This window comes from Choloepus didactylus, chromosome 5 (genome assembly GCF_015220235.1).
Source record: "Choloepus didactylus isolate mChoDid1 chromosome 5, mChoDid1.pri, whole genome shotgun sequence".
NCBI classification, from domain to species: Eukaryota; Metazoa; Chordata; class Mammalia; order Pilosa; family Megalonychidae; genus Choloepus; species Choloepus didactylus.
Genome location: NC_051311.1, coordinates 108,795,105 through 108,808,453, shown reverse-complemented (window position 1 = coordinate 108,808,453; position 13,349 = coordinate 108,795,105). Strand labels below are relative to the sequence as shown.

Here is a 13,349-nt window from a genome sequence, read left to right as displayed (position 1 = left end):
CTTGGAGCAATTAATCAAAGAACTAAAGACAAACAATGAGAGCATGGCACAGGATATAAAGGACATGAAGAAGAACATGGCACAAGATATAAAGGACATGAAGAAGACCCTAGAAGGGCATAAAGAAGAAATTGCAAGAGTAAATTAAAAAATAGATGATCTTATGGAAATAAAAGAAACTGCTGACGAAATTAAAAAGATTCTGGATACTCATAGTACAAGACTAGAGGAAGCTGAAAAACGACACAGTGACCTCGAGAACCACAGAACGGAAAATGAAAGAACAAAAGAAAGAATGGGGAAAAAACTGAAAAAATCAAAATGGATTTCAGGGATATGATAGATAAAATAAAACGTCCAAGTATAATCATTGGTGTCCCAGAAGGGGGAAGAGAAGGGCAAAGGTCTAGAAAGAGTATTCAAACAAATTGTTGGGGAAAACTTCCCAAACCTTCTACACAATATAAATACACAAAACATAAATGCCCAGCGAACTCCAAACAGAATAAATCCAAATAAACCCACTCCAAGACATATTCTGATCAGACTCTCAAATACTGAAGAGAAGGAGCAAGTTCTGAAAGCAGCAAGAGAAAAGCAATTCACCACATACAAAGGAAACAACATAAGACTAAGTAGTGACTACTCAGTGGCCACTATGAAGGCGAGAAGGCAGTGGCATGACATATTTAAAATTCTGAGAGAGAAAAATTTCCAACCAAGAGTACTTTATCCAGCAAAACTCTCCTTCAAATTTGAGGGAGAGCTTATATTTTCACAGACAAACAAATGCTGGGAGATTTTGCTAATAAAAGACCTGCCCTACTTCAGTTACTAAAGGGAGCCCTACCAACAGAGAAACAAAGAAAGGAGAGAGTAGATATAGAGAAATTTAACAGACATATAGAACATTACATCCCAAACCACTAGGACACACATTATTCTCTAGTGATCATGGAACTTTCTCCAGAATACACCATAGGCTGGGACATAAAACAAGCCTCAGCAAGTTTAAAAAAACTGAAATTATTCAAAGCATGTTCTCTGATCACAATGAAATACAAATAGAAGTCAATAACCATCAGAAACTTAAAAAACTCACGAACACCTGGAGGTTAAAAATGAGGGGGAGATAGAAACATTCACAGATAATCAAAAGCTGAGGGACTTCAGCACCAGTAGATCAGTCCTATAAGAAATGCTAAAGGGAACTGTGCAGGCTGAAAGGAAGGGACACTACAACAATTGACTGAAACCACATGAAGAAATAAAGATTTCCAGTAAAGATCACATGGCAAATATAAATACCAATACTACTGTATTTTTGATTTGTAACTCCACTATTTACTTCCTACAGGATCTAAAATACATAAAGTGTAATGATAAATCAGTGGTTTTGGACTCAATGTAAAATATGTAATTTTTGACAAGAACTACATAAAGGTGGGGGAATGACGCAGTATAGGAACATAGTTTACGTGTCCTGTTGAAGTTAAGTTGGTATCAAAGAAAACAAGATTGTTATAGACTAAAGATGTTAAATTTAAGCCCCACGGTAAACACAAAGAAAGTATCAGAGAATATGATCATAGAGATGAAAAGTAGAGTATGGGTTACGAGAAGTGCGGGAAGGGGCAATGGAGAGTTAATAAGAAACGAGTATAGGGTTTCTGTTTGGGGTGAAGGGAAATTTCTAGCAATGGATCGTGGGAAGGTGATGGCATTGCAACATTGTGAATGTGATTAATTCCACTAAATGGAATGCTTGGGAGGGGTTGGAATGGGAAGATTTATGCTGTATATATGTTTCCACAATTGAAAAAAAAAGTCTAAATAGATAATGACAATTAAATGCCATAGATGATCCTGGATGAGATCTAAGAATAGAGGACAAAAGGCTCAAAAGGACACAATTGGGACATAAGAAAAAAATGAAATATAGAATTGAAGCTTTATATCAATGTTAAATTTCTTGAACTTCTTAACTACACTTAATGTGATTACTTAAATGAATATTCTTGTTCATAGGAAATGTATATGTGAATTATATTATTTGTTCAAGGATGTGTGCAACTTGCTCTGATATATACATTTAGAAGACAGAGCAATAGATGATGGATAATAGACAGGGAGGGAGGGAAGGAAAGAAAGAAATAGTAAAGTGACAAAGTATTAAAGTTGGTAGATTGGGGTATCGGTGGAGGGGGGTTGGGTATGCTGGAGTTCTGTGTATGGGGTTTGTATTATTTTTGCAACTGTTACTGTAAGTCTGAATTTATTACAAAAAAAAAAAAAGAATGAATTGCAAATGCTCATTTTAAACTTAAAAACTCAGGAATAAAAAAAGCCAAAAACTTATGAATACTTTCTAAGTGCAGTTCTAAAGTAAGATAGTGTGGAAAACTGGGTTGGAGATTCTGCTCATCAAATTAGTAACAATTTAAAATTGAGCCTTTCTTGTCTGAAAGTACTTTTTAACTAGTATCTTACCTGTGAAAAATAAGAACATTCCTCAGACACTGCCTTGTGAAGTTTTTCAATGAGTATCTGTAAAGGCTTCACATCATCACCTAATAGGACAGACACTGCATTAAGACATTCACTTTACATACTGAAGTACTATTATCATATTTAATCTATGTTTCAACTGGAAAGTTCCCTGCAATAAGATTAGTTTTAAATACTTAATTTCTTTCAAAGTTATTTTCCATGGTTCAGTGTTAACTACTTCAGATAACTTGTCAGATTTTCAATTTCTATCCTACAAAATGGTGTAAAGCAGTGACTTTCAAACTTTTATTTTACAACTCAATATGAGAAAAAGATCATTGCATGTTATAACCTATCACACACTTCCCTGTAAAACTGAAACAAGAATTTCACAAATTTACCCTTTCTACATGCTACCCACTCCTCTTCTCTATGCTTTCATTAAAAAAAAAAAAAAAAAATCTGGTTGTTACTCATTAAATTGACTTCATCACCCGCTAATGAGTCACAACCTTAGTTTGAAAATCTCTGGACAAACTCTATATGAAGAGGATACCAATAAAAAAATACATGCAGAAAATCTTATTATGTTCAAACCCAAAGAATTAATTACTAAAGTAAAAAGTATGGTATCTTATGTAAACCACTTTAAATTTTACTAAGTTCAACAGAGCAATTCTATGGGACAAACTTATGAACCATCTCATTTCCAAACACAGATCTGGCAATAGTGGAGGCCTAGAGAAAGCCTAGTTAACTGAATGATTAAATAATTATTAAAGATAAAAGTTAACTGCAGCTAGTCTATAAACAGGTTCCCCTAATTCAATTTTAGGTTTCATAAAGGTTACTGCGTCCCATAGTGCCATCTTAAGTCTCCTGGCTCAGTCTACAATCTCCCAGGAGGATCTCATTCTTGTCCCTGGCCTCAAATAACCTCCATGTTGGCTTCCAAATCTTTATCTTGAGCCTAAACCTCCCTTCTCAGTTTCAGACTTGTATTTTCAATCATCTACTGGGCATCTTTTTTTCTAAGTGGATAGATATTGTAAACATACTATGTTCCAAACTGAATTTATTATTATTTTTTCCACAAATCTGCTCCTTATCCTATAATTCTCTCTTGGTGACTAGAACCACCCTCATTCAAGTTTCCCAAACCAGAAACTTAGGAATCACCCTCAATTCCTTCCCCTTTTGCTGTTAATATTAACTACAGACTACAGACTACTTCATTTACTCTTCAGTTTTTCTTTCCATTCCATCCTCAATGACACTGCCTTAGTTCAATATCTTATTGGTTATTGGAATTACTGCCAAAGTTGCATAACTGGTCTTCCAAACACTAATCTCACCTCCCACAATTTACTCCAATGTTGTTACCTTAAATTAAAATCTATGTCACTCTCCCTGCTTAAAATCCTGTCATAGGTCTTATCACCAATAGAATAAAGCTTAAATATGATTCATTCAGGATATACAAAGCTTTTTCCAATCAAGTTCCTCCTGCTGGTTTAACCCCCCACTACTTTCTCACACACCCTGAACTCTCAATTTTTCAAAATGGTAAGAGAAGCTTATAACTCTATGCTTAAAATTCCAGGGGCTTCCTTAAGATTCCAACCTCCCTAACCCCACCTGCTGCCTCACCCTACTCATCTTCCCAGAAAGCACTAGATACTTCTCCTCTTTCCTTCCATCTATTCTATTCATTCTTCTATTATGGAAATTGTCCTATTGTTTTTCAATAGTTTACTTTTCTTTATATATGTGTTCACACTGGATTGTGACTTCCATCATGGATTGCGACTTCCATCAAGGATTTTGGCTTTCTCAGGAACTTAAATGAATGGCCAATGATTATATGAACACTAACATAATGAACCTGGCCTATATAACCACCTTCCTCTACAGATTCTAAGACAAGGACAGAACCAAAAATTGTGGGTTAACTCTAAGTGATACTTATAGCACATATATGGTCTGGTCAGAAATCATTTACCTGTTTCTTGCGTGTTTATTTTCTGTAGCTCTAACTGGTGTATTTTCTGCAGTTCCTTGATCTTTTCCTCTTGAGCAGAAATAAGCTCCTCTTTAAGATTACAAAGAGCTTTATGTTTTTCATTTTCCATATATTCACGAATCTGATCCACATGAGTTGAATAAACCAGAGAGAGACATATGCGTTGAGCTTCCATCTGTAGCCTTAAATCATTCTTAAAGTGAATATATATATACACACATTAGAAAAACTTTAAATGAAAAATCAAATAACTTCCATTTCTCTGCATATGCTGATTGCAAGGGGAAAACACACAAAATCAAAGTTTTAAAAATTTATATAAGAGAGGTGAGGGCTAGATTTATTTGTTTGCATGTTGCATTGATCTACTTGTTATTTTCTAGGAAAGCAACCCAATGTTTTCATTACCTCGACTTTACAGTAATTTTTGTTTTAAAATAAAATACTTTTAAATGCAGAGAAATGCAGAGAACAATGTAAAATTAACAAATGCTAACATCATGTCCATTTCATTCCTTACACTATCACTTCTCTATGTATCTGTAAATAGTGGTTTAAATTTTATGTTTTAAAGAATTTTCATAAATGGTATTCTATATTTAATTTGCAAATTGCTTTTCTAATTCAATATGCGTCTGAGATCTATCCATGTAGATACATATGACTACCACAATCTACCCATTTTCTTTCTGGATATCAACTGGATTATTTCTAATTCTTTGATATTTCAAATAATGCTGCAATAAAATTCTTATACATGTCATATTGTTTTTGTAGGGTAGTGGTTCTCAAACATATGTATCAGAATCACCAGAAATGCTTATTGAAACAGATTGCTGGGTCCCACCCCCAAAGTTTCTGCTTCAGGAGGTCTGGAAGAGGCCTGAGAATTTGCATTCTAAACCATTCTCAAGTGCAGCTGACTCTGCTGGTAAGGGATCACACTTTGAGAATCACCTAGAAGAGAAACTGCTGGGTCATACATAACGCATATTTTTAACTCAATTAGATTTTACCAAATTATTTTTTATTCAATTGTACCAATTTACATTGCTCTATCAGCAGGGCGAGTACCCATCTCCCCACACCCTCACCAATATTTTTATTGTCAGACTTATTTTTGCCAATCTAATGAGTAGAAAATGCTATTATACCGTTGTATAATAGCATGTAAAGTTGTAAGACTGAAAGTATCTTTTCATGTTTATAGGCTGCTTTGGTTTCCTATTTAAGACACTTGTCTATTCATACCCTTTGCCCATTTATATTTTTTTGGACCTTTTCTTACATAAATATTCTTTACATGTTCTCGATAGTCATCCTTTGTTTTTAATATTTGTCCTAGCCCTTAAACCTGTTTTACAGTATCTTTTATAAAACAGACAATCAAATTTACTATTCTCCTGATTTTTTTTCCTTGTTAAAAATTCTTCCCTATCTCAAGGTCCTATTTTCTTTCTATGTTTGAGTCTTTAATCAACCTGGAGATTTCTTTTTCTATAGGGTATGAAATAGACTCTAATTTTCTATCTTACCCTCCTACCTCCAGTATCAAAAGGCAATTGTCCAAAAATGCATTTACTGAACAATATAAACTTTTCCTGCTGATGTGGCTTGTTCTTTCACTTCACTGAAGTCTGCTCAAATACCACCTCACCAGCGGGCTCTTCCCTGACTTTGACTAATAGAAAAAGCACCCACATCCCACCCCTGTTGGATCTCTGTCCTCTTACCATATTTTAATTTTTAGTTTTCTTCACAGTATCTGACTCATTATTCATTTATGTATTGACTGTCTTACTTTATGTCTGTCTAACCCTTCTAAAATACAAACTTTATTCTTTATTGACTAATTTTATTCACTATTAAATCCTCAGTGCCCAGAACACTGCCTGGAATGTAGGAGATGCTAAATATTAGTAAATGAATGGTAATTTTATGTATGTATGCATATACCTGTATGTAAGTATGTAAGTAATGAATGAATGAACTTGGAGAGAACTGACATCTTTCTTAATAACTTTTGACCATGAATATGGTATATCTTGCTATATATTCAGGTCTTTATGTCTTCCAATATTTTATAATTTTCTTTGTAATTCATATTTTGTAGGGCTTATTTTTAGATTTATTATTGTATTTTTTCCCCTACTTGCTCAATCCTGATACAGGACAACTCAGCTTTCTCTCCCTATTCATTTTAATAGTTTGTCGATTACCTTGGTAGTTGGTAGATTATGCGTTTCGGAATGCAAATCATACCATTTGCAATTAGCAAAGCTTTGTCTCTTCTGTTCATATCCTTTAATCTTTGATTTTTTTTTGCTTTCTTGCACTGGCTAGTCACTGCAAGACAATGTTGAAATAGTAAAGTTGATAAGGATATCCTAGCACTATTCCTGATTTTAATGGGAATGCTTCTAAACTTCACTTACAGGAATGTTATCCTCTAAATGTTTTGATAGTAAACAAGGAATTTCCCTTCTACTTCTGATTTCAAGTTTTTTTCTTTTTTAATTATAAATAAGTTAGTGAACTTTTTATGAATTCTTTTTCAACACCTATCAAAATGATTATATGGGCTTTCTCCTGTTATATAGGTATGTTGAGATTTTATTAATAGATTTTCTTCATATATTAAATTATTCTTCGATTCCTTGGGATAAGTTGCTAATATTTTATTTAAGACTTCTGAAATCATTTGTAAGTGAGATTTGTCTATCATTTTATTTTCTTGTACTGTTCTTGTCAGTTCTTGGTTATCAATATTATGCCTGCCTTATAAAATCAACTGGATGGCCTTTCTCTCCTTCTTTCTTTTATACTATTTTAGTAAGCAATTATGTATTTGTTCCTTGAAGAATTAATAAAACTTACTTGCAAAATTCTCTCAGTCTAGTATTTTTGGTGGAGGGAGGGAAGAAAGAGAATACTTCTACTAGTAATTCAAACTCTTTAAGTTTCTGGTTTATTCAAGGTTTTGCTTCTCTTTCTAAAGAAAATCTATTCTCTTTGGAAATCAGCATAAGTTTAATGAAAGCAAAACTTTCTAAGTTGACTTGTTACCATGTTAGTAGATAAATTTCATGAAGGGCATAGTATTCTGTGGTAGAAGTATATACTAACGGAAGTGAAAACTGACTAAGACATTGTACAAAAAAAAGCAAATAATCCACATCTCATTTCCATGAATTCTAACTTCATGAAGTCTAATAAGGCTATGGACTTGATGGACAGCAATTGGAAAGAAATGCAGAAATAACCACTGTTAACAACTATTTAAAAGGTTTGATGATCTGCTCTGCTGCCTGTGTAGCTGAGTATTAAACAGGGAACTCTAAAGGAAAAAAGTACTGTGCAAACAAATTAAAACAGGTCAACAGGATATTTTAGACTTTTGTTCACTTGAAATTGTCATATCTAAAGTATTTTATGTAGTTAATGTCAAAGAGAGAATATATAGATGCCACTAAAAATATCTTTGGTGGAGAAAATAAAATTCTTACTGAATTTGACCATTTGACAGCTGCGCTTCAAATTCAGCTCCTCTCCCAATACTGCTTTTTAATAAAACTGAAATGACCTTTGTCACGTGTTTAGGAGTAATTACTATAAGGTATTGTTTTCATAACAATTCCAGATATTTAGCAAACATTAATAGTAACCAGTTTGAATTTCTTGACCTACAGAGGTAACTAAGAATGGACAGTATCTCTACATTTGATATGATCAAAATGTAAATAAATTCATTAGAAATAAAAAGAGAAAACTTTCCAATGGCTTCCTACTGTACTTAGAATAAAATCTAAACTTTTTACAAAGTCTGCAAAGCTTTCCAAGATTCTTCTTCAAACTTTTCTCTCTCCCCCCAGCTCTCAAATTCAAGTATACAGGCCTTCATTCTTTTCCGCAACTCACCAAGCTCATTTCCACATCTTACCAATTGTTCCAATTTCTGGGTGGCAGGCGTCTCCCCGTCATTCAGGCCTCATTCCAAATGTCACTTCCTCTAAGAGACCTTTCCTGACCACCCTATTTCCTGACTATTTTATCATCCTGTTTTTCAATTTTCTTCATAGAATTTATCACCATTTGTAAATACCCTACTTGTTTCCTTGTTTATTGCCTGAAGCCCTCACTAGAATACAAGCTTTTTGAGAGCAGAAACGTTCTTTCACTTGTTTGTCACTATATTCCCATGCTTGACAATAGATTCAATAAATATTTGTTGAATAAATGAAGAAATGCATACAGCTATAGCTAGCATTATTATCAAGTGGGTACCTAGAGGATTTTCCCCATTATTTCCAATATTACTGCCTGGCAAATAAGAAAAAACAGATAAAATGAATGATAGATAAATGAGACTAAAACAAGAATTACTTCCGTGGATTCATTTTCATTCTCTTATAAGGATGTTAATTTATGTTTTATAAAGATGAAAACTTTTTCTAGTATGAAATGTACATTTCACTCTGCTTTACCATATAGAAGCAAATAAACATACCTGTTCTGATTTAAGCACACGAAGTTCCTGCTGAAGTTTTTCATTTTCACTTGTTTCAGTTGCCCCAAGCATCGATTCATTCATCACTGATGGCAAGTGATCCAAAATTAATTGTTCTTGCTTGCTTGCTTTTCTAGTAGTCATATTTTCAAAAGGAATTTTATCTTCCTCCATTACTTCTGATTCTTCACCAAAACCTTTAGGTACTTTAGAAACTGGCCCTTTAAAATTCCTGCTTGTCATAGTCAGAACTCCATCTTTTAAAGAGCTTGAATGAACATCAAACACACTTACATTTTCTGTCGTATTATGGTTAATTATGATTTCTAGCTCTCTACATCTCAATAAAACTTGTTCTTTCTCTTGCCTTAAAGATTTAACTTCTTCACTAAGGAAACTAATTTCACCATGTTTCTGTTTTAATTGTTCAGAAAGATCAGACAGTCTCTCTGACAGTTCTAATTTTTCTCGCTTGGTTACTTCAAGCTTTTCCATTAGTTCAGTTGTATCTTTCTCAACAACCTCTCCAATTTCCAAAGTTTCTGCTGTACAAGTTTTGTGGTCATCAAAGACTGAACTTTTTGTTTTCAATGCAGTTGGATTTATCTTTTGCAAATGAAGCTCTTCATTAAGTGCTTTAAGCTTACTTTCATACTCCACTTCTTGTCTGTTTTTACTGTCTTCCAAATCAGCTTTTATCCTGAGAAGGCAGGAATACTCCTCCTGTAACTCTTGATAGTTAACTTCAAAGTTTTTTTCAGCAAATGAAAAAGTGTTCCTTTGCTTTTCAATCTCTTCATGTAGCTGAAAACATTGCTTTTTGAGATCCTCGTTTTCTTTGGTGAGTATTTCTATTTCTTTTTGCCAGCTATAGTCTCTGGAATTGGATTTAACAGAGTCTATGAAAATTAGTTTTTCTTCTTGGTTAACAGGAGTACATATTTTCAACATTTCTTCAAGAGCTTTCTTTTCATCTTTAAGACTATTATTCTCTGCTTCTAGTTTTGTAAATTTTTCTTGAAGGTCATTCTCTTTTTCCTTCATTTGCTTCTCCAATAATTCTGTTTTAAGTTGTAATTCTTGAACTTCTTGTTCAAGTGTACCCTTTTCCTTTTCTTCTTGTCTGAGTATTTCAATTTCTTTTTGAAGTTCATTGATTTGAAGAGTCATTTCTTCTGACTGTGAATTCACAAGAGACTGTTGTAAATCTTTTAGCTTTGAAATTTCCAAAATTAATTGATTCTGTTTAGTTATCAAATTGTCTTTTTCAAACTGCATGGTTTCTATCTTTTGACTCATTTCATTCTTTAAGCCATCTATCTGCTGCCTATAATGAATGCCTAAGTTATCTTTAAGTTTCTCAATATTTATTCGATGTTCAATTTCTAAATCTTCCTTCAGTTTGGAAAGTTCTTCTTCATGACTAAATAGAAGCTGTGTTCTCAGCCTCTCTAATTCGGCTTCTTGTGATTCAGCCATTCTGTCTAACACAGCATTCTTTTCTCTTTCCAACATTTCAAGTTTTATCTTATAATTTGTAACTTCTGCTTCATGTTTTAGTTCTAGTTCCTTCCTGGATTCTGATGCAGAAACAATTTCAGCTTTCAAATCTTCCACAGTACTAAGAGACTTATGTGCTTCATTTAGTTTACTTTCTTGTTCAGCTATTGTCTGTCTAGCTCTCTGAATTTGGTCCCTTGAAAAGCTCAATTCTTCAAAAAGATCTTCGAGCTTTCTCTGTAGAAGAGACTTTTCTCCTGAAATTACTCCTAGTTCTTCCTTGAGTTTTTCTTTTTGAGAGTTAGTATCTTGCAATTTAATATTCAGTTCATTTATTGCCACATTCATTAACTTTATTTGATCCTCATTAACTGTAACATTTGGATATGATCTTAAAGCAGTCTCCATTTCTCCCTTATGTCGTGTTTGAAGCTCCTCTAGCTGCGACATGTGTTGTTTTATTAACTCTTGTTTCATCTGCACTATCTGCTGCCCATACATCTCATCCAGTTCTGCCCGGAGTTGTTCTAACTTTCTTTGTGTTTCTTGTTCCATTCTCTGTACCGTATCAGTTTCAAATTGGCTATCTTTATGATTTTTCTTTTGAAGTTCTTCAACAGTGCCCATTAACTGTTTTATTTCCTCAGAACACTGTCTTTCTTTTTGCTTAGAATTAGTCAGCTCTATTTTCATGTTTTTTATCTCTTGGTTCTTTTGTGCAACCTGGTCTTGTAATTCTTCTAGTAATTTATCAGCAGCTGTTACTTTATTCTTTAACTCAAGAGCTTTTTTTTCTTCTCCTATTATTTTTGTATTTAATTCTTCAATGATTGCCTCCCTTTCCTGTATTTCTTTTTTATTTGAGTTTTCTACTTTTTTATCTTGTTCCTTTAGAAAGGAAAAATGAAAATGTAAGAATGACATTTGTAGCTTCTGGCAACTTTTATCACTTACCTCCATTACTGAAAGACCAATTAGAAGTCTGCTTTTTACATAATTCTATACAAAGTAATTGTTGGGCCTGCCTTCAATTTCTCACAAAACAATGAAATTCAGGACTTATGTACCCAGCTCTGGAAATGAGCAGATACTACAGTAGTCTTGGTCTTCTTCAGAGTAAGAAATGTCACTTACATTGCTATCTCAGGGCTAAACAATTAAAAATTAAAATGCAAAAATCCAGTTTGAGTAAAATGTATCTAAGCCATTGCATTCTGATCTTTCTTATTAACTGATCAACATTCTTATTATTTAGTATTTTCTACATACTCTCTAGTCACTTCCAGAAAAAGGTCATAAAAAATAAATCAGGACTCCTCCCAAGTATTCTAGTAACTTGAAGGTCTTTCATGTGTAGGTGCTATGAAAAGAAAAAAAAAACAACAAAAACAGATTCCTTTGGGTCTCCCTTTCACTCCTGAGGCCTTATGTGACTCAGAAATGTAGGAACATCAAAGACAACTATAGCATTTATGGCATATCACCTTGGTCCTTGACTTTTGGTTTAAATAGAAATTTGAAGGCAGGGCAGACACTTCTATCCGGTTCCATTTTGGGACTCTATTTCAGAATTACAGATATGGCTAAACCCAGAACATAGGCCAGGGCATATTTGTTGTCACAATTGTTTACAGGATTATTACAGCATAATAGTCATGCAGAAATCCTGGGGCCAAATTTTTGCCTCTGTTACGTACTATTGTAGTAGTTAAGGCCCCCAAGGACAAAGAAAGAAATAAAATCCAAAGAATGGATCAGAATACAGCAAGGTTTGTTAGATCACCTTAAGAGACAGAAAGAGTTCCAGGCAAACAGGACTTAAAGGAACCCTGAATGAATATATTAACACATCTAAACAAAGACTGTGGGAACTTAGAAAAAGGAAAGCCTCAGAGGGAAATGTTAGTATTCAAGTACAGTCCAGGGAAGAAGACCAATGTACCATCAGACTTTAAGAATTCTGGTCCCTCTGGGAAAACCATACCTGATGTAGAAAGGAAAGGAGAGGTTGGTAGCAAACAGAATTTAAGAATTCCAGGCCATAGGCATAACCATTCTGACTGTGAGATGTGTACATCAGGTTATCTCAGCCTTATGTCACTGAACATTTTATTCCTCTAACACCCCTTGGTCTTATGCTCACCAAGCAACTTTCTAATTATTATTTAGCTTTTCATACCCATTTGCCCATGGAAAGAATGTGAAATCCAATGAGTTTTGAATATAGAAGTCCCTATGACAACCATGCTTCATTATAAATTAATAATCTTATATTCTGGCTTTAAACATTAGCCTCTTGAGTTCTTCTCTGAGACAGTTCAGTTCTCAGCTGATAGGGGAAAAAAAATTAGATTTCTGAGCCTACAGGTTGAAGACCAGATTCTGTGCTATATAAATTAATAAAGGCTAGTCTATGCAGTCTCTTGAGAGAAATCCTGCCAGGTTTTCTTGGTGTCACAAATCCCGTCTTATGTCATCATATATTATTACCAAGTGTTGAGCTGCCTTACTTCAGTTTCCTCACCACAATATTACATTAGTAAGTCATTTTTAATCTCTTTAATCCTGGTATTCTCATCTGTACAATAGAGATATTATTATTTCCTCTCTCTCACAGAATACACTCTAAAGACTTAAAGGAAATATAAAATATTAAGGTACCTTATTTCTTCTGAGCTATATATGTAAATGTAATTTATTTATATACTGGAAACAATCTATAAGGCATTTGGAACCTATAAGAACGTAAAATCAGTTCATAGTTGTCATTTTCAGTTAAATTGTTAAGTTATAATCTTGAAAAATGTTGTAAAATCTGTAACTTTTCTA

General features: G+C 33.7%; 1 protein-coding gene across 10 annotated transcripts in view; it reads right to left on the bottom strand.

Annotated features, from left to right (window-relative positions):
* AKAP9 (A-kinase anchoring protein 9) overlaps positions 1 to 13,349 on the bottom strand; it is a 168,833-nt gene that overhangs the window by 112,020 nt on the left and 43,464 nt on the right. For all 10 annotated transcript variants that reach the window (XM_037836629.1, XM_037836631.1, XM_037836632.1 and 7 more), the window contains 3 exons: positions 9,021 to 11,408; positions 4,493 to 4,706; positions 2,491 to 2,570 (listed from right to left, as the gene is read on the bottom strand). In XM_037836629.1, the coding sequence (XP_037692557.1) occupies positions 2,491 to 2,570; positions 4,493 to 4,706; positions 9,021 to 11,408 (2,682 nt within the window). The remainder of the gene's footprint in view (positions 1 to 2,490; positions 2,571 to 4,492; positions 4,707 to 9,020; positions 11,409 to 13,349) is intronic.